Source organism: Rhipicephalus sanguineus, chromosome 6, assembly GCF_013339695.2.
Source record: "Rhipicephalus sanguineus isolate Rsan-2018 chromosome 6, BIME_Rsan_1.4, whole genome shotgun sequence".
NCBI lineage: Eukaryota > Metazoa > Arthropoda > Arachnida > Ixodida > Ixodidae > Rhipicephalus > Rhipicephalus sanguineus.
Window position 1 is genome coordinate 37,316,725 of NC_051181.1, and position 19,150 is coordinate 37,335,874.

At 46.7% G+C, this 19,150-nt stretch overlaps 1 protein-coding gene across 1 annotated transcript in view; it reads right to left on the reverse strand.

The window, feature by feature from the left end:
- The window catches only part of LOC119397205 (serine-protein kinase ATM-like), a 273,224-nt gene that overhangs the window by 27,802 nt on the left and 226,272 nt on the right, over nt 1–19,150 (reverse strand). The window contains exons 52-54 of the mRNA XM_049416492.1: nt 13,486–13,562; nt 9,840–9,980; nt 649–759 (exon numbers count right to left, since the gene is read on the reverse strand). Of these exons, the coding sequence (XP_049272449.1) occupies nt 649–759; nt 9,840–9,980; nt 13,486–13,562 (329 nt within the window). The remainder of the gene's footprint in view (nt 1–648; nt 760–9,839; nt 9,981–13,485; nt 13,563–19,150) is intronic.

Here is a 19,150-nt window from a genome sequence, read left to right on the forward strand (position 1 = left end):
CTAAAATCACATGAAAGCAAGGCCACAATCTGAATTGAGCTTGCAACTTGAAGAATACGTTCCCGAAGAACTGCATGCATGTACAGCCTAATACAGCCCTGATGCGAGCCCGGCAGACTCCTTCCTGTTACCAAAGCTCAAGAGAAGTCTGAAAGGTCACCGTTTCGATGGGGCTCTTGCCAGATTAACAAACTGTCACAGAGTCTCTGAAAGAGGTCACAGCAGATGGCTTTCAGGGAGCTTTTGCAGTTTGAGAATCACATTGGAAATTGTGTGTTGACACCCAAGAAAACTATTTTGAAGAATTTTAATATGTACTGATCAGATCAATAAGTTCTATTTACCAGGGCCAGTCTCACTACTTTATGGACAGACGTTATACATTGGAAGATACAGACTGTTGCAGAGCAATGCCTCTCGTGTCAACTCCACCTAAACAAGGTGACATGATCACTGCAGGCTCAAAAAACTGCATGGCCACTGCAGCAAACAACAAGCTAGATATATACATTATGCACTATTCCAATACTGCGTGACTATAAAGTGAATACTCAAGTCAAGTTGAAAATATAGCTCAAGATGTTTTTCAATGGGCATCAAGAATGCTAGCAACCCATTTGGGAATACTATACCTGCCGTGAACCTTACCTTGTAGGTGCGCATGGCCAGCCTCCCAGCAGTCTCTTTCTGAGCAAGCAGGCAGTTGACTAGGCCAAAGGCCTGTTGCATAACTGCATCCTGGCGCAAGTCATCACGGCCCTGGAAGAAAACACTTGTCTTCACCATGTGTCAAAGAATGAGACTGCAAACGAGGCATGATAGTGTAAACATAGCCTTGACGCAGCTCATCAAATATCTCATTTTTAAAGGGCCAGTAAACAGGCTCTGAATTTTTTTTACACCCCCCAAACAAACTCACCAATTCGTACAGTAGACTGGCGATCACATTTTCCGAATATTACAGTGCTGCGTGCCACGCAGAACCTCCATTTCGAAAAACAATTTCCACGCCTCTTTCCTTCGCCTGACCAATCCCACTTGTACGCGCAGCGACGCAAACTTGCCCATGGGCAACTTGACGTACCACTGAGCTCGTCAATTGGTCTAAACCAGGTCTCAACAAGTTGACGTCAGTTCGTGTTCCCACCCACCACTACGAAACTGCACCTTGTTTCTTGGCCCTGCGCTAATGCGGTTTCGGCCACGCAGTTGTCGTGCGTATATTCCTCGCACTGCATGGCACCAGCACGCACTTGGCCTTCGACATGAGCAACATGTGGAGGGGAGGAAGCGTTGTTCAGTTGTCGGCTGCAAATCGAGCAGAGAGAGGGGGTAATACCTTGAACAGGTCGGAGTTCTCCACACTTTTCCCTCGTGCCCTTTCGTCGTCTTGGAAAGCAAGCACACATTCCTGAGCACTGCACTGTGAACTGTCACAAAGGTTTAAAAATACCGAAGAGCCGAAAACTGTCCGTCAAGTTACGGAGCAGGAGCCGCAGCAAGCGGAAGCGCATTGCGACTGATTGAGCTCGCCGATGACGTCAATTGCGGACGTCATGTCACGTTGCTGAAGTGAGCGGAGTCACGACAACGGGCTACGCCTTCCCCTCCCTGTGGCGGAGAAGGGTGGCGAGGCCGCGCGAAAATTTGAAACCGGCTGAAACGGATGTTCTAACCCCTGTAACTTCCTTATTATAGCACGTACTCGCAAAATTCTTGCGGCAGCATGTTCACATAGCAAAAGTGTGCATATTTATCTTCATAACAATTTTTGAACCTCAGGGTTGTTTACTGGCCCTTTAAGGCCTTTCTTAACAAATGTTGAAAGTTCCACTTTCCCTGCTTTCACGGTCACCTATTCTTTTCTCTTCTTCAGGTTGCCACTTCAAGTGTTCCAACTGTGTTAGCCTTTGTTGAATAGTGGATGTACTGGCAAACCAGAACTTGGGTTATGAGAGCTTTTCTCTACAGCAGTCCATTAGAGAGTAGGAGAGCATGAACATCGCGAAATAGATGGTGAGCAGAGCCACTGGCCAAAGAAATGATGTGGATGAGCTGTGCATTCTCAAGACTATTTACGTAAAGATTTGAGTATTGTGTGTAGTTACTTATGCAAGTTATGGACATACGTCATGAGAGCAAGGATATGGCATTTACAGGGGTCGAAGAAGGCACCAGTGTTTTGGAGCGGGGCAGGGAGCAGCAAAATAAATGTTTTGGAACAGCTTTTCAGCAATGGAGCAGCACTAGAGCAACAAATTTGTAGTTTTATAGCAGAGAAAGTGAGTTTTGGAGCAGTCACCATCCTAAAAAAATTTTAATTAGCAAGCTTTTGCTTTCAAAGAATACAAGTGCAAAGAGAGAAAAGTTTACGTGCTAAGGTGAAATTTCTGTGGAAAATTCTGTGCCCTTTCCAAGCAACTTAAAAAAGAACTCCGATCAATCGGCAACTGTAGGAAACTGTAACGGTAGTACAAGTTCTATTAACGATCAGGATGAAAGCACCACACAATAGCAATAATAATTATGTATTGAGCATATGAGGCATAAAATACACAGCAAAAACAAAACAAGACAGAAGTTCAAGACAAGATAAGAGTCCTGAAGTGATGAGCTGCTTCGGACATCAGATGCGAAAACCTTTGGTCGCATTACTGGTGCAACTAAAGTCTTCAAAACAGCCTAAACTCATGCTATTAACAACACTAAATTTCAGTTCTTCACCGACTGCAGAAGCAAATCGGTTTCTTTGATTCAGTCTAGCACACCTCTCAGCTTAGAGTTCGTGTCACCAAGCAGAATGTTCTTCTTCTCAAGCTTGTCTATGGCTTTTGCTGCCACTCCCGTTGTAATTATAGTTGTGCAGTGCTAAGCAGGGCCTTTAGTGAAGAAAGACTGCTCTGCAGGCCTGGTTTCTCATCCATCATCCTCCTTCTCTCGGAACTCCCAGTCGGTCGCTCCTTTTCATGTTTGCATTTCTGGGGCACTGATCGTTCATTGCCTAAGCGTTATTAGTACGTCCGTCCTGTGATACCTCGCGCTGCACTTCCGCCACTCTCTTGAGAAGGGCACCTTGGTGACGTCGCCATAGCCGTTCAAGCAGGCTTTGGCTTGTCAAAGGCTGGAGGCACTCGTTATGAACAACGAGCTTCGATGGTGGACGGCGCATTTGTTTTCACTAAACCCCCTCTTTCATTATTAATCGGTATGAGGTGCGTAAACCATCGGCACGCATTCACCCAGTGCTGTCTGGGCAGAAACTATGATCGTCTGAATTTAGAGAACACAGGGTCCCTTGTGCATTCACCCAAGATGACTCGAAGGCGAAAGCCATCTTCTTTTTCTTCTCAGTCGATGTATTAGGGAGCCTACATGGTCATGTAGGCTTCCTGGGTGTACTTATCATGCCCCGCCACCCTCCGAAAGCTTTGTGCACCTAGCGTAGTTTCGCACTGCCTCCAGGATCGGAGGCACCACACCTGGTTTTGCACTGCCTCCGTGATCAGCCCACCTTTGACCAAGCAACGATGTCACGTGATGACGGTGTAGGCTTATGCCATAGGAGCGAAGGAACGAGACGGCTGAACCAGAATCGACGCCAGCATGGAACACGAGCCGTGGCTTCACGTGCCACTGCGAAGCGCCATTTTTATTTTCTTCTCTTGAGGTCGTGCACTCCCCGGTTTTGTTCGCCACCAAAAGGAGGGCGCTACGACGGGATTATGTGGCGTTATGTCACATGACGTCGCGCCAGAATTTTTGTGCCACTTGTCCCCGACACTGCAGGACGCGAGACGCCGACGGTCAAATTTTGTGTTCAGTGAGGCATATAAGGCTTTCTAAAGTGGTTGCTTGGGCGAGTTGGTACGACATATTGGAGAGAAACAGCGCGAAAGACGAAGGACCAGGCACTGTTGTTTGTGTCCTTCTCTGCCTGGTCTTTTGTCTTTCGCGCTGTTTCCCTCCAATAAGGCTTTCGGCTTAATTGCACCAAAGTACCCTTTTTGGTTGCAGCTTGGCGCAATTGGTGCAGAACTTTCCCCCTTGCATTTGTTGCTGCTCTCTACCAGCATGCCAACATGCTGGCAGTGCATCAAAACTTGCAGATGGCGCTGTGCCTGAGAACTTGAGCCTAGCAAAGAAAAGAACACTCATAGTGCAATGATTGTGCTTGGTACAGTCGTTGGCCATCAAAGATCTGATTTGCTGATTAAACGCTTTTGCCATTATGCGTAAGCCACTGTACATTACATTATATCACAGAGTGACAACACATGCACACGCAGTTCGACTCAACCAAAAGACCGCAGCCACTTGCTCTGGCTGCTGCTTATTCCATTTGGTGACGTCATAGGCAGAATAAAGCAATGTGGCCAACATCATAAAACTACAGCCACAGCATGCATAGCGGTTGTAGCATGCGAACATAACACATTCCACCACATTTGCTTGTGCTCATGTGCATTCCAAATGTACACTGTTCGCACCGTGTACGTAATCTGACCAGAACAATCGAAAAGCCCTGAGAATGTCTCATACTAACAGGCACAGCTTGTACTGAGTGATAAAAGGCCAGTGCTTGTATGGTGTGATTCTTTTTTTTTGTCCTGTTTTTGCACAGTTCTTGTAAAAAGTTTCTGACAGTTTGAGTCGGTTCAACGCAGTCGCACTGAAAACAAAACGTAAGCATACATGTCAATACGTCAGGGACTATTGGCTTTGACTGGCTCTAGTTTATTGAAGGGTTTGTTCTGTGGTAGGGTTCTAAGGCAGAAGTGAATGTTTATGAGCTTGCAGTAGAGGCACTACGACAAAGCGCCTAGCACAAGGAAGAAAAAAAGACATGCATGCCAAAGGAAAATAGAAACAGGAGGTGTGAAGAAGTAGATGAAAGAAAATGAAAAATGGCGACGCTTGCACTAAGTCGTGCAAGGCTTGAAACAGCGAAACTGGACGATTCTGAAGTCTAATCTGGTTGCTTCTATGTTGTTGCTAGGCCTTAGCTAGGTTAGTTTCGACAAGGATGTCCAAACTCCAGAACCAAGCGTTCGCACCTCTCATAGATCTACGGGCATGTCGCCGTTGGCATCGGGCTTCCATCGCTTCGGGCTCTTCTCGCAGCCACCGCTGCTTTTTCCGTTCCCTATAACGGCAGCTTTGCACTAGTTGTGCCAAGCTTGAAGGAAGAGCGCAGCTGGGTGGCCTTCTTTGTTTCTCATTATTTCTTTCTTTCTTTCTTCTCTTTCTCGCTCTTTTTATCTTTATTTCTCTTTTTTCCCTTTCCTTCTCTCTGCTTTTTTTCTTTCTCTTTATTTCTCTCTTGATCTTTCTATTTTTCTATCTATTTTTCTCTCAGCTTCTATCTCTCTCCGTGTTTCTCTTTCTATATCTTTCTGTGTCTTTCTACCTTTTTATATCTTTATTCCCGTTACTTCTCCAATTTTCTCTCTCTCTTTCTATAGCTTTCTCTCTCTCTCTTAGTGAACCAGTGGTGAGTCGTGGGATTTGCCGAACTTCTGCAGCACATACCTGTTGATGATGATAGTTTTCCAATAGGCCACACAAATAACGTCCAGCTCAAACAGCTTTGCTGTTAATAATCCCACCAGGAGTACTGAGTTAAGAGTGGCTCCGCATTTCATCTCAGAGCCCTGCCACAGAACCCCCGACTAAAACGGAAACTATGGATTGCAGACAGGTAGACTAAAGTGCCAAACTCTGGCTAAACCAGTTGAAAAGAGTCTCTACCACAGCAGTTGCGTACTGGGGCAAAAACACTTTTTTCAGCAGTCAGTACTTGCAGAAAATGGCAATTTGGTGAAACTCATACTAGCAGTATATTTGGCACCACACATGCCATTCCACACTGGCTGTACTTCAATCTTCCTGTTTAATGCTATTGCTACATGCATATTGCCAGCCCCTTGAACCATTGCGCATGTGCGCCGGACGAGGAGAAGGAAGATCTCTCTCCGCTCGGGCTCTGAGCTGAACCGGCCAGCGCTGCAACTGCTACTGAAAATATATCGTGTAAATAGTCTACGGTCTAGTCTACCGAGTCGTCATTCACGTAACATATTTGGTGGAGGTGGAGCGTTCCCCGTCCTCACCACAAAGCTTCGCAGCGGCCTCACCGTCCAGTATCCGGCCATGGCTACCACTGCCAACAGCCCGTCTCCGTCTACAGATGCGGCGTCAACCACAACGTACCTTACGGTGTCCCACTCCCGCGACCCCGGTACATTTTCCGCCCAAGCTGGCCTTGACGTTGACTACTGGCTCAGCATGTACGAGCGTGTTAGCCAAACTCACCGATGGGACCCCACCATGATGCTTGCCAACGTAATCTTCTACTTGGGAGGCACCCCGCGTGTCTGGTTCGAGACTCATGAGACCGAGCTCACCAGCTGGGACATTTTCAAGGAGCGACTGCGCGACATCTTTGGAGACCCGTCCGGTCGCCAAGTGGCAGCACGAAAAGAACTTGCAACCCGTGTCCAGTCATCGACCGAGTCGTACGTCTCGTATATTCAGGATGTACTCGCGCTGTGCCGAAAAGTGGACGAGCAAATGTCCGAGGTTGACAAGGTGGGCCACGTACTCAAAGGCATCGCGGACGACGCTTTCAATTTGCTCGTCTACACAAATGTCTCGACCATCGACCTCATCATTAAGGAATGCCGCCGCTTCGAAAGGGCCAAAAGCCGCCGCGTAGTGCCTCAATTCGCTCAGCTACCGAACACGGCTGTCACGTCAACGTGCTCTGATCTCGGCGCCATCCCACCCTTTGAGGAGAATGTGACCCGCATCGTTCGACGGGAGCTTGAAGCGGCAAGTCCAGCGCCCTTCCACACACCTCCCTTCGACCAAGCCGCTGTCCAAGCACCCCCCACGGTCTCTGTTATTCAGGCCGTCGTGCGGCAAGAAATTGCCAATCTCGGTTTCCCTGTCGCCTGCTCCGTCTCTCGACCCGAATACCGACCGACGCCCACGAGTGCACCCCGCAATGACTCCTATTTTCCTCCGAGATCCCGCAACCCATCGGAATGGAGAACTCCCGACGACAAACCCATCTGCTTCCGCTGCCACCGGGTGGGTCATGTCTCCCGTCACTGCCGCACCACCTGGACGCCGCCTTATTGGGGCCAATTCTCGTCGCCTACTCGCCCATACGCTACACCTCGCCAGTATTCTCCCAGCCGTACCTACGCTGCCTCTGACGCACCCAACGGCCGCCCTACTGCTCGGTCCCCGTCGCCCCAACGCCGTCGTTCCCCGTCGCCTCAACCACGCCGCTATACCTCGCCGCCCAACTACGTCTCGTGCCGGACGGAAAACTAGGTCGTGCAGCTCCTGGAGGTAGTGCTGCATCATTGTCCTCTGAACCAAATCCTCCGTTGACGCTCACTACGAACACGAACTTAATTGATCTTCAAGTGGACGGTATTTCTATGACGGCGTTAATTGATACTGGAGCTCAGGTGTCCATCATCAGCGCGCATCTCTGCCGTCGACTTAAGAAAGTACTGACGCCTGCTACAACTAAAGCCGTACGCGTCGCCGATGGCGGAACTGTTGCCGTCACGGGCATGTGTACCGCTCGAATAAGCATTGCCGGCCGCCACGTTCCCGTCCTCTTTACCGTGCTCAGCAGTTGCCCTCACGACCTCATCTTGGGGATGGACTTCCTCTCGACACATTCTGCCCTGATCGACTGTTCTGCCGGTACTCTTTGCTTGGAACTTCCTCTTCTGCCAGATCCTAGCCCCAAACTCCAGAACAGCCTCTGTACCACAGAATTTATCCGCATGCCGCCTAAAGCCCTAACATTCGTCGAATTGGCAACGTCTTCAACGGTGCTTGACGGGGACTACGTCGTCACGCCTATTGCTGATGTCCTTCTGGCGCGCGACATCACTGTACCACACTGCGTTGTCACCTTAGCCGCTAACCGGATACATCTCCCTGTTGTAAATTTCGGCTTCACGAAGCAAGTGCTACCCCAAGGCATCTCAGTCGCCACGCTCCGATCCTTATCAGATGACCACGTTACCATTTTCGCTGCCGACGTGTGCTCAGATGTTCCTTGTCGGCCGCCGGATACCACAGACCTCGACATGGCATTGCGTCACATGATCGCCCCGGACCTCGAACCTGAGCAGTCAGCCGCTCTAACCCGCCTTTTGGCTTCTTACCGCGACATCTTCGACGTCGATAATCGACCACTAGGCCAGACTTCTCTTGTAAAGCACCGCATCAACACCAATGATTCTCTTCCCATTCACCGCAGACCATATCGGGTGTCTGCCGCCGAACGCACGGTCATTCAACAAGAAGTGAACAAGATGCTAGCCAGAGGCATTATTGAACCCTCATCGAGCCCTTGGGCGTCACCGTCGTGCTCGTTAAAAAGAAAGACGACACGTGGCGCTTCTGCGTTGATTACCGCCATCTGAATCGAATTACGAAAAAGGACGTTTACCCTTTACCTCGAATTGACGATGCTCTTGACTGCCTACACGGCGCGCGCTACTTTTCTTCAATAGACCTACGCTCTGGCTACTGGCAGATTGCTATGGATGAGAAAGACCAAGAAAAGACTGCGTTTGTAACTCCGGATGGCCTATACCACTTCAAGGTTATGCCGTTCGGTCTGTGCAACGCCCCAGCCACGTTCGAGCGTATGATGGACTCTCTGCTACAAGGATTCAAATGGACAACCTGCCTTTGTTACCTCGACGATGTCCTTGTATATTCGCCTACATTTAAGACCCACCTTCGGCGTTTGGCAGCTATTCTAGACGTCTTCCGCAGAGCTGGCCTCCAATTGAACTCCTCGAAGTGCCACTTCGGCCGCCGGCAGATTACCGTCTTGGGCCACCTCGTCGATGCTTCAGGTGTGCAGCCGGACCCAGAGAAAATTCGTGCAGTCACGAGTTTTCCTGTACCCCAATCAGCGAAGGACGTCCGGAGTTTTGTGGGACTCTGTTCCTACTTCAGAAGGTTCGTGGAAGATTTTGCAACAATCGCTCGACCACTCACTGAACTTCTGAAGAAAGACGTGCCTTTTACGTGGGGTCCCGCTCAAACCGCCGCTTTTTCTCGCCTCGTCACACTTTTGACAACGCCACCTATATTGGCCCACTTTGATCCATCCGCTCCGACTGAGGTCCGAACCGATGCTAGTGGTCACGAGATCGGAGCCGTCCTAGCCCAACGACAACAGGGACGCAACCGCGTTATCGCCTACGCCAGCCGCCTCCTTACAGCTGCCGAGCGCAACTATTCTATTACAGAGCGTGAATGCCTTGCTCTTGTCTGGGCAGTCTTGAAGTTCCGTCCATATTTATATGGCACGCATTTCTCTGTAATAACGGACCATCATGCGCTCTGTTGGCTTTCCTCACTAAAGGATCCTACGGGCCGGCTTGGTCGCTGGGCTCTGCGACTCCAAGAATATACCTACACAGTGACGTACAAGTCGGGCCGCCTACACCAGGACGCAGACTGCCTGTCCCGCTACCCGGTCGATGAATCGAGCAGCGTCCCTGACACCGACGCCGACGCTTGCGTCTTTTCCCTTTCTTTACTAACAAACATCGGCGACGAACAACGCAGAGATGCGTCCTTGCGTACTATCATCGAACGCCTACAATCATCGAGACAAAAATGAGCAATTACAAAAGTTGACAAATGATACTTGTGGCTGAATCTGGAAACACTTTTAAATGTGATACGTTAGAAATTACACTATGTACACACTCCATTTGAAGAAGGTGTAATGTAAAAATAATCCTGTACAAACAGCTTACAAAATGATGTGCAATAATGTATCCCACCTTGACAAGCTGCTTGTACTCGCAGCCATCTTGACTGACACAGGCGATGACCTTTGGCTTGTTGATGCCTCCGCATAGTCGATAATGTGTGGAAAACTTCAAAATTCCTGACACATTACAATATGAGCCACTGCGATCCACCTGTCAGCCAGAAAAGCAGGAAAATCAAAGGGTTTTCATAATGACTCAAAATGCTCATGTCCAAATGGGCTAAAACAATCATCATTTTGATTGTGAAACTGAATGTCACCAAATCTCGACTGGACAGCATGCCTGACCACAATGGTGAGCCCGCAGCATCAATCTTGGTGGGCACAGAAAAAAAACTGACATGGCAAATGCAGCTAAGTGAAAATGGCATCCGCAATATTCATTGTATTCGCACAAATTTAATGTGCACTTTTTACCAAAAGAATTGCCTGTGCATATCGGTGGAATCAAAACTGCATCTGCGGAAGTGACAAAGAATTATTTTCTTTTTTAATACGCTGTGAGCTGGCACTCAACATTTCTTTTATGATATTTTTGTTTTAGTCACACTGTTTCATCCTCAGTTCTAAATGAAAGCTCTGGATGAGAAGCTCCATGATGAGTTAACCCTTTGAAGGTTGAATTTTTTCGCAAGATGCACTCCAAAAATGTGTATTTTTTATTGCTCAATTAAATTCTTCAGACGATTCTATCTAGGAAACAAATTGTCTAAAATATTTTTTGCATGACCGTTAAGCGACAAAAAAATTATTTTTGTTGTTACATGCACATGGTTTATTCGTGAGTAACATCAAGCAAAATCCTTAAAAAAACACGTGCACGATATTTTATAAATGCGTTGTATTAAACATAGCTCACAGATATACAAAAATAAGCACACCAGAGTACTTTTCCGGTAAAAAATGTTCTTGCTCTAACACTAAAAACTTTTTAGCATGTGACAGTCGAGATGCCGCTCCTTTATGATCATCCGAATCTGAACTCGTAAGTAAATCCTCATCTGGTGAACTGACATCCAACGAATCAGATTCTGATTCGGCACTTGGGGAATAGTCCACATCAGAAGAATCGCCGCTCGACTCACTAGCAGCAGAGCAACGACGTGTGCTTCCATAGCGTTATGCGAACTGCGTGAGTGAGTGCACGGAAGAAAACTGTATGGTTGTGCGCCCGTCCGGAAAGCAAAACGAGTGAAAAAGCTATAATAATCCTTTGTCTTATCATCAACGAGGCGGAGTTAGTTTTTCCGAGACCCCAAAACAGAAAACGCAGTCATGGCGGCGTCGTTTGTGTAATTTAGTGCCACATGGAGACAGATGCAATCGCACGCCAAGGAGCAATAAATCAGAAAGTAACGAACGGTCACGCTTTGAGAGATTAGAAACCAGATAGCCTTCAACTTTGCGAGCGTGAGAAGCGATAACTAGAGCTGTGCGAATAGCAATATTTTGAGTGCGAAGCGAATTCGAATAATAAAGACTGAATGCGAATCGAATCGAATAATTTTCGAATATTTATCAAACATTTTTCGAATACTTTGAAGTGAAATTACAGAAAAAAGTTGCAGAGAATCCCTAAGTATGTTCTCATGAGATAGCAACATGAAAGTGTTTCTTTTCGCTAGTTTGATAAAGCACTGACAGGGTGGTGTTTCATAGTTGTCTTATCAAGAATGAGGCAATGTAGAGGCCGAATTGTATTTATGTGCATGATTTGGTGCAACCAAAGTGTTGCCGACAACACTTTACACGTGATAGGCAAAGATGCCATTTCCTCAACCTCTCCTCCTCTTTCAACTTCTGTGGAAGCCCAAATGATGTGGTGGACAAGGGTGTGCTCCCTTCAAGTCCGGAGTTCCAAATCTGCCTCGTAGACGTCGATATATAAGAATATCTGAAATTTTGGATGCTAAAAAGCTTCGGCGTCCAATTTTTCGGACTTCCTGCCCAAATTTCAGATCCAAAACAGCATTAATTGAGCCCCCACCTCTGCCACATCTTTCATCTCCATGTTGGAACCAGTGTTTTCTTGAGTTAATACATTTGCGACCGTAGCAGAGCTTGAAAGGCAGCTTTGCTGCAATACGGGGTTGTGATGAGGTGAAGCATATTGAACATCTAGGGACAACTTCCAATCGGACGTTGACTGTGTCTTGGCTAAGTTCGACCGTAACGGAGCTTGAAAGGCAGCTTTGCCGCAATACGAGAGTGTAATGAGGTGAAGCATATCGAAAATCTGAAGGGGTCACTTTCAATCTGACGTTGACTGTATTTGTTTTTGGGAAGTTCAAATAGTTCGAATAGTAAAATTTCAGTGCGAATCGAATCGAATAGCAAACACTATTCACAAAATATTCGAAATTTCGAATATTCGCACACCCCTAGCGATAACCACTCGAATGGCGAATGTGAAACCAGCAGCACCGCGCGCGCTCAGATATGCAAGCGAAAGCCGGCGCGCCGCTATGGAAAAAAAAAAAAAATTTTTAGAAAGAGAAAACAACGGAGAGACATCGGCGCATGAAAAAAGTCACAGTTTCGCCGCAAGGGCGAAGCAATGAATGTGATAGCAAGAAACTAATGCTATACAAAGTGAGCCTCGCCAATGGATACTCTCAGTTTGAACAGTGCTCCTGTTGCAAAGGCGGCCGAAGCAGCGAAGGAAACTAGCGGGCTTCAAGTGTCGAGCTGTGACACTTGATAATTCGCGCTCATCTTCTGTTTGTTCGTTTAGCGGCGTCCCTTGAGCTCGAGTGACTTTCGTACGCTCCGTAACATGAGCGCGGACATCACGGTGACAGCGTGAAACATCCCTCTTCCCCTCACCACGAGAAAACCGCGCGAGCAGACAGCGGAAGGGCAAGGTTCTCCCTGCGCAAATATAAGAAGAAGCGAGCGAGCTCGCCGACGACTTTTAAATTTGCCCGTCGCGCTCCTAGCGCCATCTAGCTGGTAATGAAGAAACGCTTACAAGCGCCTGCCGTCTCTGAGTCCGTCCAGCGGTAAAGGGTGTGTATATAACGCTCGCCGTTAGCTACGTGGAGGATCTGCGTTTTGTGTCGTAGTGGTTAGCGCCACCCGCTGCGGAGCGAGAGGTCCCTGGTTCGATTCCGCGCTTCGGAAGCATTTTTCTGAATTATTTTTCTTTGGGGCTTTTATATATATATATACATACTTATACATATACGGTGCATGACGGCGGCGACGGCGATGGCAAAATTCAGCCGAGACTGTCCATATCGCAATAAAAGTTCCACGTATTCCCGATGTGTGTCAGCACATGCCAAGCAGGAAAAACGAATGATAAAGGCGTGCGTTTTAAACATAGATGTATGGCGTAAACCCTCAAAGGGTTTCTGTGACAATAGCACCTGGTATGGAAGCAGTGCCACCTTTTCAGGCCAGTACATAGTCCTGACTGTCTCAAAACCTTTGCACTCCCACACAATAGAACCAGCCAAATGAAACAGTCATTTGTTTGCCTCTATTTATTTTGCCTGCCGGATAAATTGATTAGTTCCAACAGTCCAATCATGGAAACATTAATGAAAGTCATCTGTATAAGAAAGAAGAATGTCTGAAAAGGTGCACTGCTTGAATAATTTTAACTGTAGCTGAACAGTTATTCCTTCTTTCTTCACATGATAAATCCTCACCTCAACATTTTGCGTCAGCACAGGTATGGTGTCCATTGGTACCCACTTGAGCAGTGGTGTGTCCCTGGGGAGCCGAACTGCATATGGTGAGAAAGAGAAGGTTTCCAATGGTAAGAACAAAACTGGCATATGTTAAGTGGCATCCCCACCAGCCATCCATCCTTTTATATTTATCTTAGTTCGGGCAACTTTAGTCGAGTGTCCCCTGAATTCTTCTGTCAAGCAAGCAAGGCACAGATCTGTTATGCCTCTGTTAAATATGTTTTCCTGTTATGCTATAGTGTCTCCAGGCGGCATGCCCAACAACAAATTTTATTGAGCCTTGGTAACAGAACGAATGATGGTATACCAGCAACCTAATCATTTTCATAACTATTTTATGAGGAAAGCCTTTGATGTCTCAAATTCTATCCACACAATTGTCGATCTCCCATGTCACGATTGAGTGCACCGCAAACCTCTTCCCTACCTTGCCAACTCTCCTCTACCTGCTACGCAAAAAAGAGCTGTGGGACGATGCCCTTCGCAACGGACCTCCCGAGGTCCTCCGAGCCATTATACAACAGGCTCGACACATCACCGGAATCGTCCTAGGGACCCCAGACAAGGAGTTCCTCCCGTGCTCCTCGCTCAATGGAAATTCGTAATAAAGATGTTTCACTCTCTCAAACGTGAAAATTGACCATCAGCGTCAACACGACTGATGGTAAAAATCGTCATCACGTGATGACGTCATATGCCACAAATCACCAAAATTTGTGACGTCACCATGACATCACATCATGATGTGATCATTTGGCATTTTCGCTAGGTCAAATGTGGGCCCATCACACAGGCAGTGCAAAACCAAGTCAGGTGCAGAAAGCCTTCGGAGGGAGGATCAACTGAGAAGAAAAAGAAGATGGCCTTCGAGCCATCTCAGGTGAATGCATAAGGGACCGTGTGGCAGTTCCATGCTTCATACTCACAATTTGAATAAAAATTTTACTGACTGACTGAAATAAAACTGAACAGTTGGACGGCACAAGGAATTCATGTATGTCTGGTCTGACACTAAGTTGTTCTTTGAGCAATCCTCCAGCTGGGCCAAAGCACCATAAAATCCCAGTATCACTACCTCTATTCAAAATATGGTGCAATATCTACCACATTAATATCCCTCATACTCTTTGTCAGGTTACGGCCCTTGCAGAATGCCATGCACAGCCAGACTATTCGCAAGAAAGAACTCAACGCTCACTCCAATAGCGGGCATGAGAACAACCTTTTTTCATGCCAGACGCATAGCTATCTATAAGACACTCATGTGACAAGTGACATTACGTACAGCCGTTTCAGGCATCAGGGCAACAGTGCCAGATAACACAGATACACGACAGGCGGCACAGATGCTATCGACAAGTCTTCCCTTTTCCTTTGAAAATACACCACCCTTTGCAACGAAACTCAGCAATACATCCAACAAAAGACAAACGGAAAGTAACAATTAACAATACACAAAAGTAAATAACAAGTCATGCCTTCCCAAAGAGAGCACTGATTAAAAATGAATAAGAAGCAAACCCATATAACATGGCTTTACTGCAACAAATAGCTAATTTCACAATCTCAAGAGATTATCCAAGACATGCAAGGTTACATAAGCTCCAGATAGACATACATTGCATTTCAATAAGCATATGCTAATAGGCATTATGTTGTAAGTTCAGTTAATTGGGAAGTATGGTGAGTTAGTGATTATTCGTACACAAGTGTCATGTTTTCCTGTGTCTGTCCATTTAGTCCTAGTCAGAGCGTCATTTCATCCAAACGGTAGGATGAATTTGTATGTTGCATACTACCTGTTGTTCAATCCCCTTCGAGTTTAATGTAACCTATATATATACAAATGCTTCTGTAAAAATTTCTGGCATACTTGCAATTAGAATAAGCTTCTGCTACCTGGAATCCTCATTACATAACTCTAATTAGGTCTCTTGAATTAAGGAAAGTTCCGTAGTGGGCTAGTTGGTTAGACATAGTAAAACTGTCTCGCAAAACAACAAAGAGAGAACTGGAGCTAAAAAACAAAACACGATGCCGAGTGTAAACTATCAACAATTTAATTTTTCAGAAAAATGACACACAAATGTAGCCGAACCACATCAGGGTGTCTATCAATTTAATTTTTCCAAATACCCTGACTTATCCAGGTTTTCCATGATGATTCTAAGCATATTTCCTGACCCGTAAGCCTGCTTAGAAAACTGACTGCCTCTGTACTGGAAATGAGCCCTTGACTGGTAAAAAAGACAAAAGACAGGGCAGTTGTGTAAACTGGGTGCAGAACTGAGGACGTCTGCTGTTGCAACACGAATGAATGAGCTTGACCCAGCTCGGCGAGCCTCCGCTCATAGTGCTTCAGGCCAAACCGGAGTGCCTTCAAGGCAAGCCGAGGCCATGGCCAATAACAAACAAGCAAAAATTTATTGTTGCGAGTAACTTCATGCTTGGGAATTGAGATATGCTATGTGATCTGCAGAAGTAACAGTTATGCACTGTCCTTCCTCTTATGCTTCTGCTCAGCCGTTTACTATAGTTGCAGGAAAACGAGTGACCTTATAAGCTTTGATCGAACGTCAAGACTGTTTTTGTGACGGTCGCACAGACTGCCATCAGTCAGTTTCCATGCAGTGCTCGTGTGCATTTTACTTTGCTTTCTTTACTTCAATGTGTCGCTTTTCTTTCAGCCCTCACGTGCTTAGGCTGCAAGCTCTTTAAAATGTACATTCACCAACTCGCCCACATCACCGTTCTTCTGCAGTCCATGACCCGGCCAGGTTTTTCAGGAATTCCATGACAATTCCCTGACTTTACCAGACATATCCAAATTCCCTGACAATTCCAAGTTTACCAGGTCAGTAGACACCCTGGCGCAAAGATGCTCTCCCCAGCCTACAAGTGCCCTCTGTCATCAGTGATTAAGCTGAGTGCTCTTTGATTTGGCCGAGTGATATACACAGTGTACACACAAGCCATGTGGGGCTATCTTGATGTAGGCTTTGATGGCTTCTCTCTCTCTTTTAACCCGACAGTAGCATTAAAGAGCTCGTTTCGCAGAAATTCTGGTGTTGGTGTTCTATGGTACAATAACCCGCTTACTACAATGGCTCCATGTCGCATTATCGGTTATAACAATGAAGTCTGGCTGTTAGGTGTCTGTGCCGAAAGGCAGTGGAACACGAAATCCTTGAAAAGAAAGAGAAAAGCGAAAAATTCGAGCTGCCACACCTTCACAACGCACTGATACAATAGCAGCCGTCCTGCAATCTTCTCAGAATCAACAGCCTTCTGTGCGTGCCTCTCCCGTCGCCCTTCCACCCCTCCGAACATAAATGGGCTACTCCGCGCCATCCTTCAAAACACGAGTGGACTACCCTAAGTGCGCCAATGCGCTGCCTGCTCGCTCGTCCCTCATTCTGGGCAGGTCTGTGAACTTTGCGTAAAACAAGCAAGGCTGACGGACATGGGGTTTTCTCATGCCAGCCAGTGAAGAGCACGTGGCATGACACTTGTGGCGATCTCACCTCAGCATTTCTCAAGGTGATAGGCTACTGCAGCAACCTGTGTGCAGCAAGTTGCCTATGAAGGTCACTGCCGGGGCGCTTGCTGTATCGTACACACGTGTTTGCCGTGAAAGTGTTCATTATGGCATGCCCACTCTGTTCCTGACAGCACACAGGCGTGGTTATGGCGAGCTGCTTTCCTTCGTGAAGGCAACGCGTGTGTGCGGCACACTTCGTGGTCTCGCAAAAAGAGTCAGCATGAACGGCGGCGTGGTGTGTTTCATTTATTCCCTATTAAATGCGTGCAGTATGCATACAACTGCGCTAGGCCACATGCACTGCTGAGCAGTTATCTGAAGATGCTTATCATAAGTGTTGTCAGCGATTAAGCTGTACTGGTGCGTTTTACGACTGCTGCTATCATGCCTACGCACATTTCTGGTGCTTATCCGTAAAGACATCGCTGCATTGCGCCATGACAGTGGTCCCGGACACCAGATTTTTTATTAGCTTCACCCCACTACACTACAGTCTTGCGGCAAAGCTACCTATCGAACTCTACTACGGCCACAAATGTATCAACTCGCAAAAGTGCTGGTTCAAACCTACAGACACGGCAGAGGTGGGGGCTCCACTTAATGCTGTTTCGGACCTGCAGTTTGCACAGAAAGTCCGAAAAATCGGACACCGAAGAGTTTCAGCATCTGAAATTTCGGACGTTCTTATACACTGATGTCTATGGGCCTTGTGATGGTGCCGTGAAAGCGTCCACATTTTCAAGCATGTTTGAAAAATCGGCAGATGGCTGTATTTTGCTTTTTTTTTTTCGTGCAACCTGTTTATAACAATTATCGGTCATAACAATGGAATTTTCGTGGCACTGGAATATTTTTATAAGTGGGCTTGACTGTACGCCATCTAACGTTGGTGGTACGCACATCTCGGAGGATATGACTTCAGCGGCTTGACGATCACCCACAATATGGCACAAAGGGCCCACAGCACGGCCGGTCTAGAGGCATGTGCTCACTCAAGCGAGCGCGCGCCTCGAGACTGGCCGTGCCTATGGGCACGCTTTTAAACGGCATCACCTCGTGGTGTGGCTGCGTTTCATCACGCTGCATGCATAGATAATGGAGCCGGAGGGCGTCCGCAGTTTGGCTTTCCTTGCAGCATGGTTTAGGTATCCACCAAGAAGCGAAGCCAGGCTAGCGATTGGGAAGGCGATATGATCACGGTCTGATTACACTATCGTGTTCTATTCTTAAAAGCGAAGCTCAAGCGTCCTCCAAGTTTTTGTTTGTTCGTTTGTTTATACATTTGAGCAGAATTACTGTCTGTGCAATCGGCCATCAGATATAGTTGCTGCGTGCTGAGCCAACTAAACACACTACGCATGTCAACTGAGACAGCAGCTTGCCAAGATGGGATAGTGTCCATCCCATCTTGGCAGCACCTCCATATTACTTAAAAACTACAATGTGAAATATGCATGAATGGTGATGCTAGCACCGAGAACGAACACTGGCATCACTGCAATCATAGCCATGTGATGTCAAGGCAAGGACTTACCTGCTCCACTGCTGCCAATCGCCTTTTTCTGCACTGGCCATGCTTTTGCAATACAATGGTGATTGCTCCTCAGTTATGGAATACAAATCTTGTAAGGTACAAGGTGGAAGTTTTCATTACAACAACGACTAAAACTAAGCTGAAGAAAGTTTTGATAATAAAGCTTAGGATGGGCAAACTCCTGCCTAAATAGAAATTTATTTTCTAAGCTGTCACTGATTGCAAGGCATTACCAACAAATTCCTAACTAGTAATGCCGCACCATTGATATTCCTTATGTTTTTATTGCTACACCATTGTGACACTATGTGTCAGTATTAAGCCTACTTCTGCATTATTCTGCACTTCTGTTCCGTTCTAGTATGCTCAGTTCTCTACAAGTATACAACCATTCCCGGTGAATGTGATGACCTTAACATCCACCCTCTGCTTAGACAGTAGTATGTTTGCAGTGTGAAAGATAAACATAAACGAGTACGGGACATCATAGAAGGCTCGTGTTTCTGCCTGAAAAATCTGCATATATTGTACACTATTTTCTATGTGAA